Raw genomic sequence first — 22,734 nt, 5'->3', positions numbered from 1 at the left:
ATATTATTAATGTTAAATTTCAAATAGTACTGAATTATTGTCAGTCTTAGAAATCCTCAGCACCATTACCTACCACCAAGTATTACTTTATATGTAAATTTGCTTATTAGCATCTGAAACCCTTAAATAGAATATTTTAACTTCCCATAAACGTTAAAAACTACATTTATAAATTTAACTGTATCTATCAATAATTAAACAGAAACCTTGAAAACAAAAAAGGCTACCATAATTTTGTTTAACTTTAGAAATGTTTTTTACCTGGAAGGGGCCACCCCTACTAAATTGGGGCCTAATCCTCTAAACAAGGAACGAGGCCCTTCTTTTTCCAAGATCACCCTGAAAGAAAAACAGAAGTTAGAAATATCCTTGAAAAACTGATATTTCATTTATTTTACACAAAATTAGAGTCTAAATCCCAGATTTGTACTATAACATGCTCAGTTTTCCTCACTTACAAAAATCTGTTTTTTTCATAACCTAGTATAAATTATTGAAGAATGATAACAGATTTACTGGTGATAATTTAAAAAACTTCCTTCAGATTCCTTCCTTAAAGATTAAAAGACATAATGATATAAATTTCTGGGTGGCACCTGTGGCTCAAAGGAGTAGGGCGCCAGCCCCATATGCTGGAGGTGGCGGGTTCAAACCAACCCAGCCCCGGACAAAAAAAAAACTGTTAAAAAAAAAAATGATATAAATTTTCTATATTTTCACATAATCATGCTGTTCTTATCTTCAATTTCCTCAATCTTACTATTTTTATAGGCAAATTCAATTCCCAATTAGAAATGTAATTCGGCTCAGCACCTGTGGCTCAAGCGGCTAAGGCACCAGCCACATACACCTGAGCCGGGTTTGAATCCAGCCCGGGCCCGCCAAACAACAATGAAGGCTGCAACCAAAAAATAGTTGGGCGTTGTGGCGGGCGTCTGTAGTCCCAGCTACTTGGGAGGCAGAGGCAGGAGACTCGCTTTAGCCCAGCAGTTGGAGGTTGCTGTGAGCTATGATGTCACGGTACTCTACCCAGGGCAACAGCTTGAGGCTCTGTCGCAAAAAAAAAAAAAAAAAAAAAGAAATGTAATTCTTCCCTAATTTTGAGGTGTTTTACTTATATTGGACAACACTTTCAATACTGCAATATTAACTCATCCTCATTCCACTGAAATGCTATGACAAGATCTATCACCCTACCTTCCAGGATCCTGGAATGGTTGGGCTATTATAATTTCTGCCCTATTGATGCATGATAAGAACAGCATACCTAAAGAATTCTTTATGACTAGGCAGAGTTAAGGAAATAGAAAAGAGAGGATGAAGGCCCTGATATTGAAAAATTTGCTGTCCAGTTGTGAAAAAAAATTATATTCAAACAATTTAATAGACCATATTAACAAGCAAATACTATACAAGTTAGGTATATATACCCCCCAGAAGAGACAGGAATAGAGGAATGATATTAAACACAGTTTTAAAGGTGAAAAGCAATTGAGATCGAAGAGTAGATATTTTAATTCAGAATTAAGAGTTGACTAAGTGGTTCTCAACACATATGCTTAAGAATGATTTCTTGAAAGGAAGTTGAGTCCAATGGTTAAAGGCCTGAGCTGAGAGGCTAGAATTCTCAAGTATGAAGCCTAATGTTGTTAACTAACTTGAGACCATGAAATATCTTCTCTCATCCTCAGTTTCGTCAGGAGTAAATATGGAAAAACAGTACTCTCCTCCCAAATTACTGTGAGGATTAAATAAATCAATATATAAAGAACTTAAAAAGAAAATCTGAAAAACTGAGGAACTAAAACTGAGCCCAGCAGGAGAGTATTAAAATTCCTGTAAAGAAGAAAAGGCCAGGCTCGGTGCTATAGCTCAGCGGCGAGGGTGCCAGCCACATACACGGGTGGGTTTAAACCCAGCCTGGGCCTGCCAAACAATGACAACTACAACCAAAAAATGGCTGGGCATTGTGGTGGGCACCTGGAGTCCCAGCTATTTGGGAGGCTGAGGCAGAATAGCTTAAGCCTAAGAGTTTGAGATTGCTGTGAGATTGCAGCACTCCCTACCGAGGGCAACACAGTGAGACTGTATCAAAAAAAAAAAAAAAAAAAAAAAAAAAGGCTCGGCAGCTATACCGCCAGCCATGTATACTGAGGGTGGCAGGTTCGAACCTGACCAGGCCAACTAAACAACAGCGAAACGACTGTAACAACAACAAAAATAGCCGGGCATTGTGGTGGGCGCCTATAGTCCCAGCTACTTGGGAGGGTGAGGCAAGATAATCGCTTAAGCCCAAGAGTTTGAAGTTGCTGTGAGCAGAGACGCCACAGCACTCTACTGAGAGTGACATAGTGAGACTCTTGTCTCAAAAAAAAAAAAGAAGGCGAAACCACTGAAAATAAAATAAAATAATGTATCAAAGAGGTCAAAAGAAGAATTTTAAGAAGAGGTAATCGGTAGTAATAAATCTCAAAATCAAGATATTAAAACGTTTTTCCTATTATTAACAGAAGTATTTATCTATAACTAGGACACAGATAAACTGTAATTTTATTCTACTTATTCATGCACCTCGGTAACCAAGTTTGAAAAGACTGATGAAACCTTTTCGTAACAAAGATAAACACACAGAATGAGTTTATTTGCTACTACAAAACAAATACTACTGAACTAAGTTCAAACAGATTAAGTCCCAAGTGAGCTGATAAGACAGACACACACAGCCGCTCAGTTAAACGCATAAGTCTAAACATGTAACACCTGACTGTAGTGGTTTTGAAATTTCAAATCCAATTGCAACAGAATGAAGCATGAGAAAATGTTAAAACAAGTTTTATTCAAGCTATCAGGAATGTCAAACCTTGAACAGCATTTAAAAATCAGTAATAACTCTGTTCTAAGTCAGATATATTTAGGGTACATAAAAATCACATACTGCCATTAAGTGGAGGTACTTAACTTGTATGAGTCCTTGGAAAATTACAAACACACAAAAATGATCTTTGAACCACAAGGTAGGCCCAATAAATATAAGTATGAAAATATAAGTAGGCAAACATATCTTCCTCTGTCAACCAGTATTTTGCTCTGTCAGTCTGTTTTTCCCTTCCTCATTAAACTTTGTTTCACGATTGCCTTAAAAAACAATCCACCCCCAAAACAAACAAAAAAATAAAAGTACGCACAAAAAACAGTGGGAATTAACATTACCACATTAAATAATCCAAAATAAAATGCCTATAATAGCTTTAGGAAAAAATCCACTGGATAAATGTGGAAAAATATTCTAAATTCCCATGACTTGGAAATAACTATTATATTTTATATTATCCATCCAACTGTTCTTCCCCATTAGGGATTATCACTTCTAATTAACGTAATTCAGAGTAACGTCTATCATTAAATTTGTAAAGAGCTTTAAAAATTTTTAAAAAAATTTTTTTTGTGAATGTAGAGGCATCATAGAAAGAACTTTTTTATAACTGTGGCAGAATATAAATAAATAAACATGGAAACCATTTAGGTAAATACACTAATAGAAATTCATGAATACTGTGTGCTCTCACTTTAGGCAATGGAGAGGTCCAGGAGACACTACTCGGTTGACACTGGCTCCAGCCATTGTGTTCAGATGAACTTCAGAAATATAAAGCGTCACAGAAGATGACTGTAGTCGCGTTTTTACAACTTCCAGCGGACATGTCAGAATAGCTCCCACTGTACCACCACATCTACAAAGAAAAGGAGAACAAAACTTAGCTACTTGATTCTTAAGTTAGTATATAAGCCCAGAGCTGTAAAAACTGAGTAGGTACCTGGAATTTTGTCAACATTCTAAAATTTAAAATTTTTAATGATTTTAGAAGACTGAACAATTTTTTAAAAGTTTCACTTACTTGACAGCATATAAATGCTTTCAGTAGTTGAAAAGAACAGAACTCAATATCTACTGAGCAAAAATAATAAAAGACGACTTTGGTGGATGTTGTTACTACTGATAATACCTGGTCACTTCCTAGTTAAGTCGCTTCAGAGCTTTAATACTGTTGTAAATACTGTTTATTTACTCTTGATGTAGTATTTGTTTATTTACTATTGATGTAGTACTTAGGTGTGACTTGTGCTGCTGAAACCTAGACCACTGTTTGAGGTACATCCTATCTTGTAAGCTCCTACAAACTCAAGAGATGGTCTTTTGAGCAATTAAGAAATAATTCACCAATGAATAATCATATATATGATTATTAAACACCTAAATACTCAGAAGCCTTTCCTACAAAAAATTTGACATTTCAGTCTCACAATTAGTATCTGTTAGGCCTACATGTGAAAATCTATGCAATGTTTTTTAATAGAAAAACCCAATTTAAATAAAAGGACTAATGATCATTAGAAAAAAAAATTAGTAAAAGTTCTTATGAAATGATATTTTAAAAACTGTTTAAAAAGTACGTACGATATAAGCTGAGTAATTAATTCTTTTGAAGTACATGATTAGGAAAGAATTTTCTCTTGGAAGATTTAATAGCTATCCAGTGAAGCCCTGAGAACTGCTTTCTAGCCAAAGAGGAAAATCACTCAGAAGAGCTCTGACTGCAGTGAAAGAGGAAAACTGATTGAGTTAGGTTAACATGGACCTCCAAAATGGGCACTAAAGGAAGAAAAGTAATTCACCACAGTAATATACTGAACAATTTTACTTTCAGAATTACAAGTAAACATAGATAAAGTACATACAATATATAATAAAAGAAAATAGGCATAGCGACATTAACATCACTCCAAATAGAATTTAAAACAAGAACTCATTATTAAATGACTCAAAATGGGTCATATACCTAAATGTAAAAAACATTAAAACTTCTAGAGAAATGGATTTGGAAAAAAATCTTTTTGACTTTATGTTAGGCCCAGATTTCAGAAATGAACAATAGCTAAAAAAGTATTAATCATTGAAAAAAAAATTGGGAAACTGAACTTTACTGAAATTAAACACGTCTAGTCTTTGAAAGTAACTGTTAAGACAGTAAGAAAGGAAAACAATAAACAAAATGAAAAGACAAACCAGACACTAAAAAACAGTATTTGCAGCTCAGCACCCGTTGACGGCACCCACAGAACAGTGGTTACAGCGCCAGCTACGTACAGTGAGGCTGGCGGGTTTAAGCCAGCTAAACACCAAGGAGAATGCAACAAAAAATAGCTGGGCGTTGTGGCAGGTGCCTGTAGTCCCAGCTACTTGGGAGGCTGAGGCAAAAGAATTGCTTAAGCCCAAGAGTTTGAGGTTGCTGTGAGCTGTGACCCCACTGCACTCTACCCAGGATGACACAGTGAGACTTGGTCTCAAAAACAAACAAATAAACAAACACAAAAAAAAACTGAAAAAGGCTTGGTGCCTGCAGCACAGTGGTTACGGTGGTGGACACATGCACCAAGGGCGGCCTGAGCCAGCTAAACAATGACAACTGCAACAATAACAATAAAAACAAACAAAGATAGCCTGGCATTGTGGCAGGGGCCTGCAGTCCCAGCTATTTGGAAGGCTGAGGCAAGAGAATCGCTTGAGCTCAAGAGTTTGAGGTTGCTGTGAGCTGTGATGCCATAGCCCTCTACTGAGGGCAACCCAGTGAGACTCTGTCTCAAAAAATAAATATTTGCAAATCATAAATCTGATAAAGTGTTTATATTCAGATACACTCACAATCCAATAACAATAATAAGGGCTTTAACAGACACTAATGGTATACAAATGAACACACAGACATTTCAAAATCATTTGTCCTCAGGTAAACACCAAGTAAACTCATAATGAGACGCCAGTACTAATATCTAAAATTAAAGAGACTGACAATACCAAGTGCTAATGAAGAACAACTGAAATCTACTTTGTTGTAGGAATTTAAAATGGTACAGGGATTTTAGAAAAGTTTGACAGTTTCTTACAGAGTTAAACATACAACCCTATAATCTCACTCCTAGGAACTGCCTCAAGAGAAGTGAACAAATAGGTCTCACACAAAGACCTGCTCATGAATGTTTATAGCAGCCTCACTTTTAACAGCTTTAAACTGAAAACGACCCAAATGTCCATCAACTGGTGAAAGATTCACAAATTGTGGGGTATCTATACAATAGAATACTATTCTACAACAAAAAGCAACAAACTGGATAACATCAAAAGCATTATACTAATTTTAAAAAGCCAGGCACAGGACAGCACCTATGGCTCAATGAGTAGGGCACTGGCCCTATATACCGAGGGTGGGGGGTTCAAACCTGGCCCTGGCCAAACTGCAACAACAATAAAAACAGCCAGGCTTTGTGGTGGGCACCTGTAGTCCCACCTACTCGGGAGGCTGAGGCAAGAGAATTGCTTAAGCCCAAGAGCTGGAGGTTGCTGTGAGCTGTAACACCACAGCACTCTACCAAGGGCGACAAAGCGAGATTCTGTCTCTTAAAAAAAGAAAAAGCCAGGCACAGAAAGCTTTCATTTTATAACACTGTATGGTATTCTGGAAAAAACAAAGCTAGAGGGACAAATATGAGAACTGTGGTTACCAAGGGGTAGAACAGGGAGAAGAAAATACAAGGGGCTTGGGGGAATAAGGAAAATGTTCAATATATTGATAATGGTAAAGGCTAAAGGACTTTATTTACACATTTGCCAAAACTCACTGAACTATACACATTTCACCTCTGTGAACTTTATCGTATATAAATGATACTTTTTTTGAGAAAGAGAGAGTCTTACTTTGCCACCCTCAGTAGAGTGCTGTAACATGACAGTTCACAGCAACCTCAAACTCTTGGGCTTAAGTGATTCTCTTGTCTCAGCCTCCCAAGTAGCTGGGACTACAGGCACCCACCACAACACCTGGCTATTTTTTAGCGATGGGGTCTCACTCTGGCTTAGGATGATCTTGAACTCCTGAGCTCAAAGCAATCCACCCGCCTCGGCTTCCCAAATGCTGGGATTACAAGCATGAGCTACCGTGCCTGGCCTACCTTGATATCTGAACTAAATAATACGTGAGAACTAGTAAGAATTGCTAATAACTACCTGGAGCTACATGTATGTAGATTATGTCTAATCATAATGAAGTTAATATTTCAAAAAAATCAATATAGCTCCAAACAGGAAATTAAATTTTAACTCCTCCCCCAAATGCTAAAACTTTAATTATACTGACAGATATCAACATAATTAGATAAAAAGTACAGTTATAGCAGATCTGAATCAAAACCAACTGTATCGACTGTAACAAAACCAACCACCTATAGGCAATAACAAAGAACAAGTACTTTTTTAAATTTTAGATTAACGTAAGGGTACATACGATTAGGTTACATTGTTTGCATTTGTTAGGAAAACTCCCAGTTGTATCTGATCCCTCCATCCAGGAAGTATGCCACATCCCCCTTACACTGTACCCATTAGGTGAGAGCTTACTGAGCCCCTTACCCTTTTGAATTTGTGTTTTTCCTCTCATGTGGGCTTGTAGTTGTTCATCTACTAGTTTCAAGTTAGTATTGAGTACATGGGATTCTTACGTCTCCATTATTGAGATACTTTACTAAGGAGATTGAATATTCAACTTAATCCAGGTTAATACAAAAGATGTAAAGTCTCCATCTTTCTTATGGCTGAAGAGTACTCCATGGTATATACCATGGTACACATGTATCACAGCATATAACACATAACTTCATGGTACACATGTATCACAGCATGTAACACATAACTTCATGGTACACATGTGTCACGGCATGTAACACATAACTTCATGGTACACATATATCACAGTATATAACACATATAACCCATAATCCATTCATGGGTTGATGGGCACTTGGGTTGTTTCCACAACAGTTATTATTTTTAAATTGCCAAGGACAGTCATAAAATTTTTGGCTGGGCTTAGTGGCGCATGCTTGTAATACCAGAACTTTAGGAGGCTGAAGCAGGAGGAATGAATGCTTGAGGCAAAAGGCAAAGAGTTCAAGATCAGCCTGTACATCGTAACAAGACCCTGACTCTACAAAATATTTTTAAAAAATAAGTCAGGTATGGTGGTACACACCTATAGTCCCAGCTACTGGGGAGGATGAGGCAGGAGAACTGCTTGGGCCGAGGAGGTCAAGATTGCAAGATCACTTGAGCCTGGAGTTAAGTAAACCATCATTGCACTAGTGCAATCTAGAATAAGTGAGAGAGCAAGACCATGATAGGGGATGGTGGAGGAATCTGCAGGTTGGTTCACCACATTAACACTACAATGGGATTTATTTACAGCAAATCATATTTCTAATCTAACTTTTTCTAATTTCTTTTTCAGCTATTTATGTAAAGTAGCCCATAAAAAGTGCTCAATAAATATAAGCTACTGAAGTTAAGGTGTCTATTAACAAGAAGAGGAACTGTAAAAATTTTTCATAGAGCTATTATGATACAAACATGCTATGATCAGACCACAAACAAGGTATACTATTAATAAGATACACTTCAACAATTGGGCGAGGCACAACGGCTCAAGCCTGTAATCCTAGCACTCTGGGAGACTGAGGTAAGAAGATCACTTGAGCTCAGGAGTTCAAAACCAGCTGAGCAAGAGCGAGGTCCTGGTCTCTATGTCTCTACTAAAAATAGAAAAATAAGCCAGGTATCTTAGAAGGTGCTTATTGTCCCAGTTACTTGGGAGGCTGAGGCAGGAGGATTACTTGAACCAAGGAGCATGAGGTTGCTGAGAGCTAGGCTGACACTATGGCACTCTAGCCTGGGCAGTAGAGTGAGACAGTATCAAAAAAATAAAACAAAAAAAACCCATTTCAACAAGTAATACACAATGAGGATCTTAACTGAGATATATCTGAGTATAAGGGCATATGCACATAAGCACTTAGGCTGTCCTGAAGCAGTTTTATGTTATAAAATGCAATGGATATATAGTATAGGAGTGACACTCTGGTATTTTTCATGCTGCTATTTGAAAGTTATTATTGGCTCAGCACCCATAGCACAGTGGTTACGGTGCCAGCCACATACACGGAGGGTGGCAGGTATGAACCTGGCCCGGGCCAGCTAAACAACAATGACAATTGCAGCAACAACAACAACAAATAACCAGGCGTTGTGGTGGGTGCCTGTAGTCTCAGCTACTTGGGAGGCTGAGGAAAGAGAATCGCTTAAGCCCAAGAGTTTGAGGTTGCTGTGAGCTGTGACGCCACAGCACTCTACCGAGGGCAATATAGTTAAGACTCGGTCTCAAAAAAAAAAAAAAGTTATTATTATATACTATACTGAAATCAGGGAGACTTGATGTAGAGAACAAAACTATGGCTTCAATAAACATTTAAAATCTCTACTTATGAAAAACAGGAGTACATTTTGAATATGTATTACTTTTGCCTTAAAAATGATCTAATTCTTATTTCACATAATTTTAAATAATGGCAATGTTTAACAAACAGCTGGTAAAATTCCTGAAAACGTTAAGAACCTTGTGAGCTCATACGTACCCCACATCACTAATGATTAACTACATTATATTTTTCTCCCCTCTGTGTCAAAAATCTCACTATGTAAAGGAATATGCCACAAGGACAGAGTGCCAAAGCAAGCAGCAAAAGCAAGATTTCAAACAATGAGGCAAACAGAAAGGTAACTGACATAATGAAGAGTTTTATCCCCCAGTACACCTAAGAGGCCTAATGGTTAAGGGCAGGTCAAGTACTCAAGATTAGGACAAGGCAAAGAACTCAAACTAAGGACCGGCAGACAGGTTGTACAGCTAAAGCAGTGAGGCTCAGTGAATATCCCTTGTACGTACGTACATACACACTAAGTAAAATTACATCTCTGAGCCCAAGTTTAGCAGGTACAAAGGATGCAAAAAAGTGCACATCAAGATGAACTACTGAAATCTTTTAAAGACTTCATCAAATGACAGATCAAATGACAGATCAAATGACAAAGGAAAACTCATCAGGTAATCATCAGATTTTTCAATACCTGTAGATTACTTATGCTAGAATTCTATACCAAACCGAACTATCAAACTGATAAAATACACTTGAAAAGAAATATTCAAGAAATTGCCTGCCTTGTACCCTTTTAATACATAGCTAACTCAAAAATATGTTCTGCAAATTGAGAGTTTATAAACTAAAAAAGAACTGGGAATCGAATATAGGAACAGAATAACCCAACAGAGAAAGAAGCATCAATAGTGAAATGCTGGGCTTAGAAAATAACCCATCTAGGGCGGCGCCTGTGGCTCAGCGAGTAGGGCGCCGGCCCCATATGCCGAGGGTGGCGGGTTCAAACCCAGCCCCGGTCAAACTGCAACAACAACAAAAAAAATAGCCGGGCGTTGTGGTGGGCGACTGTAGTCCCAGCTACTAGGGAGGCTGAGGCAAGAGAATCGCGGAAGCCCAGGAGATAGAGGTTGCTGTGAGCCGTGTGACGCCACGGCACTCTACCCGAGGGTGGTACAGTGAGACTCTGTCTCTGCAGAAAAAAAAGAAAATAACCCATCTAGATAGGTCTAGGATCACCAACTTCAGAGGGACAAAGGTCTCCAGGAAAAATGACTGATAGACTAACACATCTGACATTAAAAAAAAAAAAAAAAATATATATATATATATTCCAATGAGAGTATTCACATAACTAAGCAAAAAAAAAAAAAAAAAAAATTGAATCAGGGCAATTATTAACCCCAAGTGGGAAGAAAGGAAAGGTCAACAGAACACACAACTTAGTTCAGCAGACAACAATGTTTATACTGTTATGATAAGGTAAGCATGGACTACTGATTTAACAAAAAAATTGTATTATAGTTATAATAACTATATATCTGGTGCTGAGAGTGAAAATAAGAGTTAAGTGGGGAGTGCTACACTATAACTAAATCCTCATCAACCAGAACAGAAAGCTGGGCCAGGCCAGTTGGCTCACACCTGTAATCCTGACACTGGGAGGTGGAGGCAGGTAGACTGCCTAAGTTTAGGAGTCTGGAGACCAGCCTGAACAAGAGCAAGACTCCATGTCTAAAAATAGCTGGGTGTTGTGGTGGGTGCCTGTAGTCCCAGCTACTTAGGAGGCTGAAACAAAAGTATCACTTGAACCCAGGAGTTTGAGGTTGCTGTGAGCTATGATGCGACAGCACTCTACCAAGGATGACCCCCCCCAACAAAAAAAACCCCAGAACAGAAAGTTGATACATGGCAACAGAGCTTATTTAGAAATATGAAAGAAAATTCCAAAAGAAACAGCAAAGAGTTGTAGGCTTTTTCCAATAGGAAGTAGGGAAGGGAAGCTGGGAAATGCTGGTTATCTTTCAGCAGCTTTTTCCCCCTATATGCATACATTTTAAAATTAATTTTATAGAAATTATAGCAACATGCATTTTTAAAAAAATCACAGCTGTTAAACTAGAAAACATGTGGGCTGATGTTTTGGGACCCAATCAACCCCATGAAATGGTATGGAAAAATGATGTGTATAGTGTGCAAGTGTTATCTGACCCAGAACTTCAAAATAAATCCAGAAACCTCACTTTTCACCATTTCCACTCAGGTGGCAGCTACCAGTGTCTCCTACTGATGTTACTATAATAAAAGTAGCTCCCTTCTTCTACCCTTTGGCCACAACCTTCACTCTATCTTTAGTACACTTGCCAGCGTGATTCTGATAAAAACTTTTAGCTGGGGATCATGACTCAAACCCGTAACCCTAGCACTTTTAAAGGCTGAGGCAGGAGGATTGCTTGAGACCAGAAGTTGGAGATCAACCTGAGCAAAACAGGAAGACCTCATCTCTTTACGAAAAAAAAAAGGGGGGGGTCGGCACCTATGGCTCAAGCGGCTAAGGCGCAAGCCACATACACTTGAGCAGGCAGGTTTGAATCCAGCCTGGGCCTGCCAAACAACAGTGACAGCACCAAAAAATAACCGGGCATTGTGGCAGGGGTCTGTAGTCCCAGCTTCCTGGGAGGCAGAGGTAGGAGAATCGCTTGAGCTTAGGAGTTGGAGGTTGCTATGAGCTGTTACGCCACAGCACTTACCCAGGGCAACAGCTTGAGGTTCTATCACCCAAAAAAAAAGCAGTGTGGTACAGTGACTTGCACCTATGAGTCTCAGCTACTGGGGAGGCTGAAGTGGGAGATGGTTTCAACCCACGAGTTGGGAGGTTACAGTAGGCTATGACTGCACCACTGCACTCCAGTCTGTGCAACAGGACTTTTGTCTTTAAAAAATAAATTAAAAAAATTTTAAAGTCAGAGCAAGTCATTCCTCTGCTCAAAACTCTTCAGAGATTAGAAAAGATAGTTTCTATTTAATAAAACTATTAAATATCACTCTGCCCTTGGTATGTACAGATTAGAAATAACTATATATTCTATATGTTCTTCATGAACTATATGTTTTTAGTAAAATTACCTGGATTAATGCTCATCTAAAATTTTATAGGCAAATGTCACATATCTTAAATAGTATATGAAAAGAAAGTTGCATAGTAAGTCAATTATATAACTGTGTGTTGATTTTTATAGACTATTTAAGAATTGTTTAATATGGTTATGGCTATCACTAAACATCTTTCTGAGTCTTTTTTTTGCTCTGCTTCACCCACGTTGAAAAAGGACTTTCAAAACTATTCTACTTTCACGATGCTTGCCAAATTGTACAATACATTAATCACATCATGTCAGTAATTTACTGGAATGCAGACATATTGTTTGCCTGTAGTAACACTGCAGATGCTAATAAAATCAAGAATCTGAGAGGGTAACTGTCTAAAATATTTTAAGTGTTGCTTCTACTTGCACATAATGAAGATAAAAACTGGTATGCCAGGGGTCTAGCTACTTAAGGGCCTTTAATAGACCTTTTGCGTAAAGGAGAGGCAAAAAGATACTTAGAGTGGATTTTTTTTTTTTTTTAAGCTAGGCAGTATAACCAAGAATCTGGTTTTAAAAAGAATCAATATCAGCTGGGCACACTCACACCCGTAATTCCAACTACTTGCTGAAGTGGGAAGACCCTTAAGCAAGGAATTTGAGGCTACAGTGAGCTGTAATAGTGCTACAACTTCAGCCTGGCAAACAGTGAGACCATTATCACTTAAAAAACCCCGTGTAAATAGGTCCTGCAAGCAATAGCAAGGCCTCTGTTGAGTGCCTCAAAGTGCTCTCCCACACAAGTTACAGCAGCACAAGAGTAAGAAGTTACATGCGGGGAGATGAGAGGTAAAGGGCAAAGAGAAAACTGCTTACTAAGTAAATATGAATAGCAAGCAGATCCATGTCAGCCATGACACCCAGAGTCATGAGTCCCTAGGTCAGGTGCACATGAAACTTCATCAGATGGACAGCCCCAAGCTACTAAACCACTAGACCCAGCTCCCCTGGTTTTAAAGGATTTCTACTAGCCATACATATACCTAGTAAAAACCCAAGGCACCTCAGGATTCTGCTAAGGAAGAGAGTGGGTCTTGGAAATGAACCTGGATTCCAAAATTGTGATCGTTAGACATTTCTCCTAGATGTTAATCTTCTGAGGATGTACGGACCAGGAAACTTGATTTTAATAGGCAAGGTAATTTATAAATAGGCAAACTATTTTCTGATGAAATCCATAGTATAGATATACATATTATATTTTTAAAGGTCCTACAGACGTCATTTTTGTTAACTTTAGGCAAACCTATTTGTTAGACAATTACAGTGTATAGCTTTATAAAGCAAAGTAAATAACACTAAAATAATTTGTCATTTTCTGTCTGCAGGTAATACTTTATTATAATTTATTAACTAGGGCATTAGTTAAATTAAGAAATATTTGGGCGGCGCCTGTGGCTCAAGGAGTAGGGCGCCAGTCCCATATGCTGGAGGTGGCGGGTTCAAACCTAGCCCCGGCCAAAAAAAAAAAAAAAAAACCAAAGAAACATTAATCACTAACGAGGAGATTTTTTTAAATGTTAGCCAAATTTAAGGAACTTTTCAATATTAAGACAAAATATTCTCCATCAGGATAAGCAATATCCCTTAGTTTTATCACCTATTAGTGAGAATATTACAGAAAGGGAAAAAAAGGGCAAGCGTTTGAATGTTTGTCTTGACCAAAATTCTTTCTTTCTTTTTTTTTTTTTTTTTTTGAGATAGAGTCTCAAGCTATCACCCTGGGTAGAGTGCCGTGGCGTAACAGCTCACAGCAACCTCAAACTCTTGGGCTTAAGCAATTCTCTTCCCTCAGCCTCCCAAGTAGCTGGGACTATAGGAGCCCGTCACAACGCCCAGCTATATTTTTTGTTTCAGTTGTCCTTGTTTTAGTTGGCCTGGGCCAGGTTTGAACCCACCAGCCTTGGTGTATGTGGCCGGCACCCTACCCACTTAGCTACAAGCACCACCTTGACCAAAATTCTTAAGATGAAATCCTACACTCCCAACCCCAGGAGACAGTATTAGGAAGCAGGGCCATGGGAGATAATTAGGTCAGAAGCTTTTGTGTCTGGGACTATGCCCTCATAAAAGAGACCCAGAGAGCTAGTAATTGTTGCCTTCTTCTCTGTGAGGATACAGAAGAAGAAAGCAAGAAAAGGAAGCAGACCCTCAGTAGATTCAGTAGATACAGAACCTACCTGTGCCTTAATCTTGAACTTTCCAGCCCCCAGAACTGTAGAAAATAAACGTCTGATGCTTATAAGCCACTCAACTTATGGTATTTTGTTATAACAACCCAAAGAGGCTATGCCAAAGGAAAAGGAGATGTGGTAAAAATTAAGGATATAATTGTGCCAATCATAATGAAGAATCACTTAACACCCTGAGAATGGCCTTTATCAAAAAACCCCAAACAACAGATGCTAGTATAGATGAGGAGAGAGAAAACTTATACTTGTTAGTGGGATGGCAAAGTAGTACCACTATGGAAAGTTGTATAGAGATACCTCAAAGAACTTAAAGTAGACCTACCATTGATCTAGCAATACCACCATTGAGCACTCACCTTAAGGAAAAAAAGTCACTTTACCAAAAAGAATGTTTATTGCAGTACAGTTCATAATCGTAAAGCTGTGGAACCAACCCAAGTTTAGAAAAAGAGTTTAGAAAATTAATACGTGAGTTTAGAAAAAAGAGTAAACTAATAGAGTAAACGAATACCTTTTGCAACAACATGAATGGAACTGGAGACTATTTTTCTAAGTGAAGTTTCCCAAGAATGGAAAACAAACACTGCATGTACTCACTATTAAATTGGAACTGATTGATCAACACCCATGTGCATATTTGGTAGTAAAACTCAATGGAAAGCAAGAAGGTGGGAGGGGCAGGAAGGGGTAAATTCATACCTAATAAGTACAATGCATACTGTACAGGGGAGGGGCACACTGACTCAAATTGTACAAAAGCAATTCACGTAACCAAAGTATAATATTATAAAATAAAAATAAACAAAAATAAAAGTACATTAATGGATTGGTATTAAAAAAAGATATGGGACTGGGCGGCGCCTGTGGCTCAGTGGGTGAGGCTCCGGCCTCATATACTGAGGGTGGTGGGTTCAAACCCAGCCCCGGCCAAACTGCAACCAAAAAATAGCCGGGCGTTGTGGCAGATGCCTGCAGTCCCAGTTACTTGGGAGGCTGAGGCAAGAGAACCATCTAAGCTCCAGGAGTTGAAGGTTGCTGTGAGCTGTGTGATGCCACGGCCCTCTATGGAGGGCAATAAAGTGAGACTGCCTCTACACACACACAAAAAAAAAAAAGAAAGAAAAAAGAAAATATATGGGACTAATAAAAAATATAGATAAAGTAGAAATAAACTAGGTTAATTATCATTTTATTGCACTTCTGCTCTGATCTTGCCAGGAAGCAGGTAAAATAATTTAACAATAAATACTACATTTATAACAAAATAGGAATTTCTTACTGAGTTAGTACATAAATGATTTAATAAATGAACATTTGAATTCCAGGACATAAAAACAAACAAATTCTTAGATTATCTGCAATATTACTACATATATTAAGTTCTCTCACTGTCATAGGAGCTACAAAGAAAAGATTCATCCACATAGGCAGAACCCGTAGCTCAGTGGGTAGGGCACCAGCCACACATACCCAGGCTGGCGGGTTCGGATCCAGCCGGGCCAGCTAAACAACGACAACTGCAACTAAAAAATAGCCCCGCATTGTGGCAGGCACCTGTAGTCCCAGCTACTTGGGAGACTGAGGCAGAGAATTGCTTAAGCCCAGGAGTTTGAGGTTGCTGTGAGCTGCGATGCCACAGCACCCTACTAAAGGCAACATAGTGAGACTATGTCTCAAAAAAAAAAATTCACCCACATAAACTTTGAAGGTTTATAGCTCCGATAGGAAACAATCTCTTCCTCAAATAGAAAAAATAAAAAAGAACTACCTCTTCGTAGATAATATGCAGCTTGTATCTCTTCATATAGACATACAATGTTATTAAAAGTACAGCTAAAATTTAAATCGTATTTATACTTTTTGCAGGTTGCCATGATGTGCCTCTGTAACTCCATTAACCTAACCAATGATCTCACAAACTCTGAATATTAACTCTGGCAAAAACATAATGAGACCAAAGGGTATCTTAAAGCACGAGTTATACATGTGAGTACATCACCCATAACCAAGGTTCAGCACTAGTGTGCTTCAAATGTTCCTGCTTTAACAATATAGATAGTAGCACTCTGGGAGGCCGAGGCGGGTAGACTGAGATTAGGAGTTCAAGACCACCCTAAGCAAGAGACTCCATCTCTAAAAATACTAAAAAACAGCCGGGTGGGTGCCTACAGTCCCAGCCACTTGGGAGGCTGAGGCAAAAGGATCACTTGAACCCAACAGTTTGAGGTTACCATGAGTTATGACACCACAGCACTCTACCAAGGGCAACAAAGCAAGACTCTGTCTCAAAACAACAACAACAAAAAAACAACTGATACTAGGCTATTAAAAATCTGATATCCAGATATATACTTGATTATAGAAAATTTTCCTCATCAGAAAACCAGCCAAAAGGCTCCATATTCCAAAAATCCTTGCCTAAGATTAGATGCTACTGTGAAAGGTTACTCTTAGTTCTTTTTAAATGCACTACACTTAATCCAAACAATAAATGTACGTGAAGTAGCCCAGGCACAACAGCCTATAAAGAGATTGCTTTCTTTTTCCTATGTGGGTATTATTCAAGTAAAAAATAAATGCTATAACTTTCTATTTACATAACTATATCAAGATAAAAAATTCTGTATTTTATTAAGAATATTCTTAAAATGGCTGCTGGGACTCAGGCCTATAGGCCCAGCACTTTGGGGGTGCCAGTGAGAGGAAAGCTTGAGGCCAGGAGTTCTAGACCAGCCCCGGCAACAAAGCAAGACCCAGTTTCTACCAAAAAAAAAAAAAAAAAAAAAAAAATCGCTAAGCATCATGGCATGAACCTATAGTCCCAGGTAGAAGTGAGGCTGAGAAGCAGGAGGATTGCCTGAATCTAGAATACATGGTTGCACTGAGCTATGACAATGCCATTACACTCTAGCCCAAGGGTCCTCAAACTTTTTAAACAGGGGGCCAGTTCACTGTCCCCTAGACCGTTGGAGGGCCGGACTATAGTTTAAAAAAAAAAAAAAAAACCATGAACAAATTCCTATGCACATTGAACATATCTTATTTTGAATTAAAAAACAAAACAAAACGGGAACAAATACAATATTTAAAATGAAGAACAACTAAAGTTAAATCAACAAACTTACCAGTATTTCAATGGGAACTATGGGCCTGCTTTCGGATAATGAGATGGTCAATGTCTGGTTCCATATTTGTCACTGCTAGTCGTAACAAGTGATGCAAATGTGCATCAGTTAGTCCCGAGACAGACAGAGACAGAGAGAAGGAGTCGAGGAACAGAGAGGAGAGGAGTCGGGAGAGTGCCGCACACTTTCCACACATGCGCACTGTAGCAGGACCCGCAGCAGCGGCAAAACACCCGGAGGGCCGGATCAATGTACTCTTGGCCCGCGGGCCGTAGTTTGAGGACCCCTGCTCTAGCCTATGCAACAGAGCAAGACCCAGTCTCGAAAAATAAACAAAAAGATAAGGTATGTTTTTGTACTCCCTTAATATTATAAAATAAAAATAAACAAAAATAAACAAAAATAAAAGTGCCTTAATGGATGGATATTAAAAAAAAGATGAGACTAATAAAAAATACAGACAAAACAGAAATAAACTAGGCTAATTATCATAATCATTTATACAACCACACGTAAAAATAAAATCAAGACGATATACAAAGGAAGAGAATTTACAGGAGTAAGCACCTGTCTTGTATCAGATCCCACACATCAGGATCTCATTTAACACGGTAGAACCTCTATAGCTGACCACCTTCTTATGCCGACCTTATTTTTATAGACTGGACATGCACCATATGTAGGCATCAGGCCTAGTTCCTTGTGAGGACCTGTTTGTTACAGTCCCTTGGGTGCTCAATTTACAGAGGTTTTACTGTATTCTATATAAACGGTACCTGCTAGACTTTTTTTTCGAAGGGGGGAACTCCTAATCTATGTTTATGTATTACAAAAGCCCTCCATTGCTATTATTAAAGAAAAAGCTAACCAAAAGGGCCTAAATTTGCATACATTAATAATAATAAAATAATGATCCTAATCCAAGCTCAAAGTTAGTGCAATCACCTAACATTTATTTCAAATATGTGCGCCCTATTTTTTAACAAAACTTGATAGATGAATCCTGAATGTAGAGTAATTGAAATGTTAGGATCTAGAGAAAGGCCTCTGAGATTACATAGTACAACCTCCTAATTTTAGGGATGAAGCAATAAAATCAAAGGGTTTGTTCATTTTTCACCCAAATTAAAATAGTAGCCAAACCAGATGTGTGTTCTCCTTTTGGCTGTTACCACAGATCTACTAACGAGAGGAAATTTAATTTTTGCATGCCAAGACATCTCGGCTTTTCAAGAGCATGATAACTACTGGGATTTTTAAACAATGATTTAATTTGCCTGATTATTGGTAATATACATTTCAAAAATATGGAAAGCAAACTTTGCCTAACCTGGACCTCACAAATGAAAAGAAAATACCAGAACAGTGACTAGTCCAATACTGCCATATAGTATTTGTTGAAAGAATATGTGGCAACCTAAAGAAAGTACTGCCATCACTGGCAATAGAATCCGTAAGTCCCAACTCAAAGCTAGACACCGTGAACAGAATGCGTATGTATTTAATATTCTTAAAGTGGCTGCTCTAAAAATAAACTGCAAGGTTGAAGGACAAGCTGGTCTGCCTCAGCATAATTTACCGTAGCCATTTTTGATGTAAAAACTTCATAATTCCACAAATAGGAAGTAGCTCTTAATATTGCTGTAATACTCCAAATACTTTGGAAAGAATAAAGCTAAGGAGAGACACTAAATGAGCTCTGCAAAATAGCTATAGTACTCACGTTGGAAATCAAGGAACTAAGATATTAAGATTAGTCCTAATCTTGTACACACACACACACAGTAACTATCGCCAAAGAAGGTGAACCCTATCGTCAAAGAATGTGACCTCTCTCCATCTCCACTTTCCCCTTTAAGCAACAACAACAAAAAACAGCCTGTGTCCAGGAGGGCTGGTTTTCATAAGAATAATCTGACCCCAAAGGCACCGCCGCTGTGCACATCTCACAACATGAAAAGGCTCGGGCAGGAAATTTTCCAAGAGCTAGAAACGACTTAAGGAACTACGGGAAAGAGAAAAGAACTAAAGCTCTTCCCGCTAATGGCCAAACACTTCTGAGCACTCACGCCAGCAGAGCCAGGCCCGGAAATCAACTGCCCGAAGTCCGAGGTGGAGCGTGAGTGACGAGACGAGGCCCCAGCCCGCTCAGCAAGGAGCGCAGGCAGAGAAGGCCCCGGCGCCCATTTTGTCCTCGGCCTCCACACTTCCCGCCCTGTCCCCCTCGGGCTAGAAAAGCTATGCGGGGTCCAGACCTGGGGTCTCCTCACCACGGCCCCGGATCCGGACACCGCTAGACGGCGGCGCGTGGCCCGCTCCCGCGGGTACCGAGGAGCTGGCCTGGACCCCAGCCCCGCCCGCTACTCAAGCACGCGGATAGGGCCACCGCCTCGCCTCGGCTCCGTGGGCCCTAAGGGGCTTCGTCTCCCAACCCTCCTCGCCAGAACCTCATCGCCTCAGCCACCCTGCACAAGCCTCACTCCACTGCTCCCCGGGACTGGGCCCCTTCACCATCCCTGGGCTGGGCCTCACCCTACGGCCAGCGGCCTCCCTCCCTCGCGCCCCCGCCTGGAGCCCCCTGCCCCTCCCGCCCGCGACCGGGCCCAGCGCCCTTAACCCCAGAGCGCACGCACGCCGGGACCTACCCTCCAGCAAACAGATGCACCAGCGTGTCTCTCTGGCTCATTCTCTCTCCAGCATGTCCTCCGGGAGCTGAAGCGGGACACGAATCCGGCCGCCCGCTAGGGCCGGTGGCGTAGGTCCCAGACTGGAGGCGTACAACGCCCCGGGGACTGCAAGGGGAGCAGGCGGAGACGCGGCTGCGGAAAGCACCGACGCAGCCCCCCCGCTGCGCTCCAGCCGCGAAGCCGCCGGCTCTACCTCGGCGCCCCAGACCTGAGCCAGAGGGCGACAAGGCGGCGGCGGCGGCGGCGGGTGGGCGGGGAGAGGTATGAATATTTGATGGACCCGACATAAACAGAGGCTCTCGTTGGTCGGGGCTTGATGACGTCATGGGCCTGCACGGCTCTTTCACGTGATCGCTTAGGGATTTTTCAATGAAAGGGGCCGCGAGGCGGGGCCTGACAGAGTGCCCAGGGTGTAGCAGGTCTCTGCGTCCTAGCACTTAATCGGTCCAGCTGGCAAGCGGCTCAGGCGCCGTCTGGGTCTGCGCGGGCGCGCGGATAGGCCTGCGCACGCCTACCAGGGGTATGGGGAAAGCTGGGTTCTGGGTAAAGCTAGTTGGGTTCTGGGTTCACAAGCGAATTTTCTAAGAAAATATTGGATTTATGACCCGACAATTCCGTTTCCTGGTGCCTACCCCGGAATAACACTTGAAAAACGCATGAAAGGGCCTGTACAAGAGTAATTGGTGTGCAGAATCCCAGTCTTAGGAACAGTGCTTGTAGTTGCAGAAAATTGGGATCAATGGGGGACCGGAAAAACAATGTATTCACAATTAAAAATAAATAAATAAAAATTGAAATTAAAAAATGGGGGACCAGAGAAATAAATCAGAGAACTATGGAATATTGTGAAATCACAACAAGGATCGAGGTAAAATTATATGGCCCCAAATATCTCCAAACTGAAGTAAGTAAAAAAGGCGAATAGAATTAAAACACTAAGGGTAAAGCAAACTGGCATTTACTTATTGTACCGATCAGCAAAATGTTTCTTGTATGTATACATAGGAAGGTCAAAATTAAAGGAAGTAAAATGTTTTATTTCTCCAGAACACGGTGATTAAATATTTTTTTATTTTTATCCATTAGTGGTTATTTCTTTTTTTTAAGGATTTTTTAAATATTTTATTTATTTATTTTTTGTAGAGACAGAGTCTCACTTCATAGCCCTCGGTAGACTGCCGTGGCATCACACACCTCACAGCAACCTCCAATTCCTGGGCTTCAGCAATTCTCTTGCCTCAGCCTCCCGAGTAGCTGGGACTACAGGTGCCCGCCACAACCGCCCAGCTATTTTTTGGTTGCAGTTCAGCCAGGGCTGGGTTTGAACCCGCCACCCTCGGTATATGGGGCCGGCGCCTTATCGATTGAGCCACAGGCGCCGCCCTAGTGGTTATTTCTAAGGTGCAGAAAAGTCCAGAAAATAATACAACAGATACCCTTAAGCTCATCACCAGATTGAGCAAATTTTAATATTTCAACCTCTCTGCTCACATAACTTCCTTTATACTTGCAAGGCCCTCACTGCCCTTTCTCACCCAAGTGGAATTTCCCATATTTTACATTCCTTTCTTTCCAAGGCCACTTCCTTCATGAAATCTCTCCCCTGATTGCCTTTTCCTGTACAAAATGTACAAACTGCATCCCACTGCAAGTGTTCATCCATTTCATGGTAATTGTTCATCTATAAGAAGGGCAAAGAGTGTTTACCTCAAAAAGTAGGTGTGAGAATTAAATATGTTAACATACGTAAAGTACCTCCAGCAGTGCTATGTAAGTATGCTGTACAAGTACTGGCTATTATTATTATCATTTTATTGCCTTACATGAAGGTACTTCAAAGAGCTCATGAAAAGTTACATTAAAAGAAATATATATATACATAAACTTCATTTCTAAACATAAACTCCATGAAGTTCAAGACAAATTATAAGTAATGATACCAGCCATTTGGTCTATTCCTAAAGAACTGAAGGTCTTGGGAATTTAACCATATCAATGCAATCATTTTTGCAATATTAACTGAAGGAAAATGGGTACCCTTTATGGATTTTTAAGATTAGGAAGCAAAAAGAAGTCAGAAGATGCCAAATCAGGAGGATAACGCTTCCCCATCAAAATTCTCACAAAATTGCTCTTGTTTGATGAAAAGAATGAGCATCGTCATGATGAAGGACACTTTGGTGCTGCTCTGTCCTGAGGATTTTTCTGCTAAAACATTGGCTAACTTTCTTAAAACAGTTTCGTAATAAGCCCATGTTATTGTTCTTTG

At 39.9% G+C, this 22,734-nt stretch overlaps 1 protein-coding gene across 1 annotated transcript in view; it reads right to left on the bottom strand.

The window, feature by feature from the left end:
* SLC25A36 (solute carrier family 25 member 36) overlaps positions 1-20,806 on the bottom strand; it is a 37,773-nt gene extending 16,967 nt beyond the window's left edge. Inside the window, exons 1-3 of the mRNA XM_053599911.1 lie at positions 20,424-20,806; positions 3,567-3,731; positions 262-339 (exon numbers count right to left, since the gene is read on the bottom strand). Of these exons, the coding sequence (XP_053455886.1) occupies positions 262-339; positions 3,567-3,731; positions 20,424-20,791 (611 nt within the window). The 5' untranslated portion in view covers positions 20,792-20,806. The remainder of the gene's footprint in view (positions 1-261; positions 340-3,566; positions 3,732-20,423) is intronic.
* Between the last annotated feature and the right edge of the window lie 1,928 nt (positions 20,807-22,734).

Source organism: Nycticebus coucang, chromosome 8, assembly GCF_027406575.1.
Source record: "Nycticebus coucang isolate mNycCou1 chromosome 8, mNycCou1.pri, whole genome shotgun sequence".
Taxonomy (NCBI): domain Eukaryota; kingdom Metazoa; phylum Chordata; class Mammalia; order Primates; family Lorisidae; genus Nycticebus; species Nycticebus coucang.
This window is presented reverse-complemented; position numbering and strand designations above follow the sequence as displayed.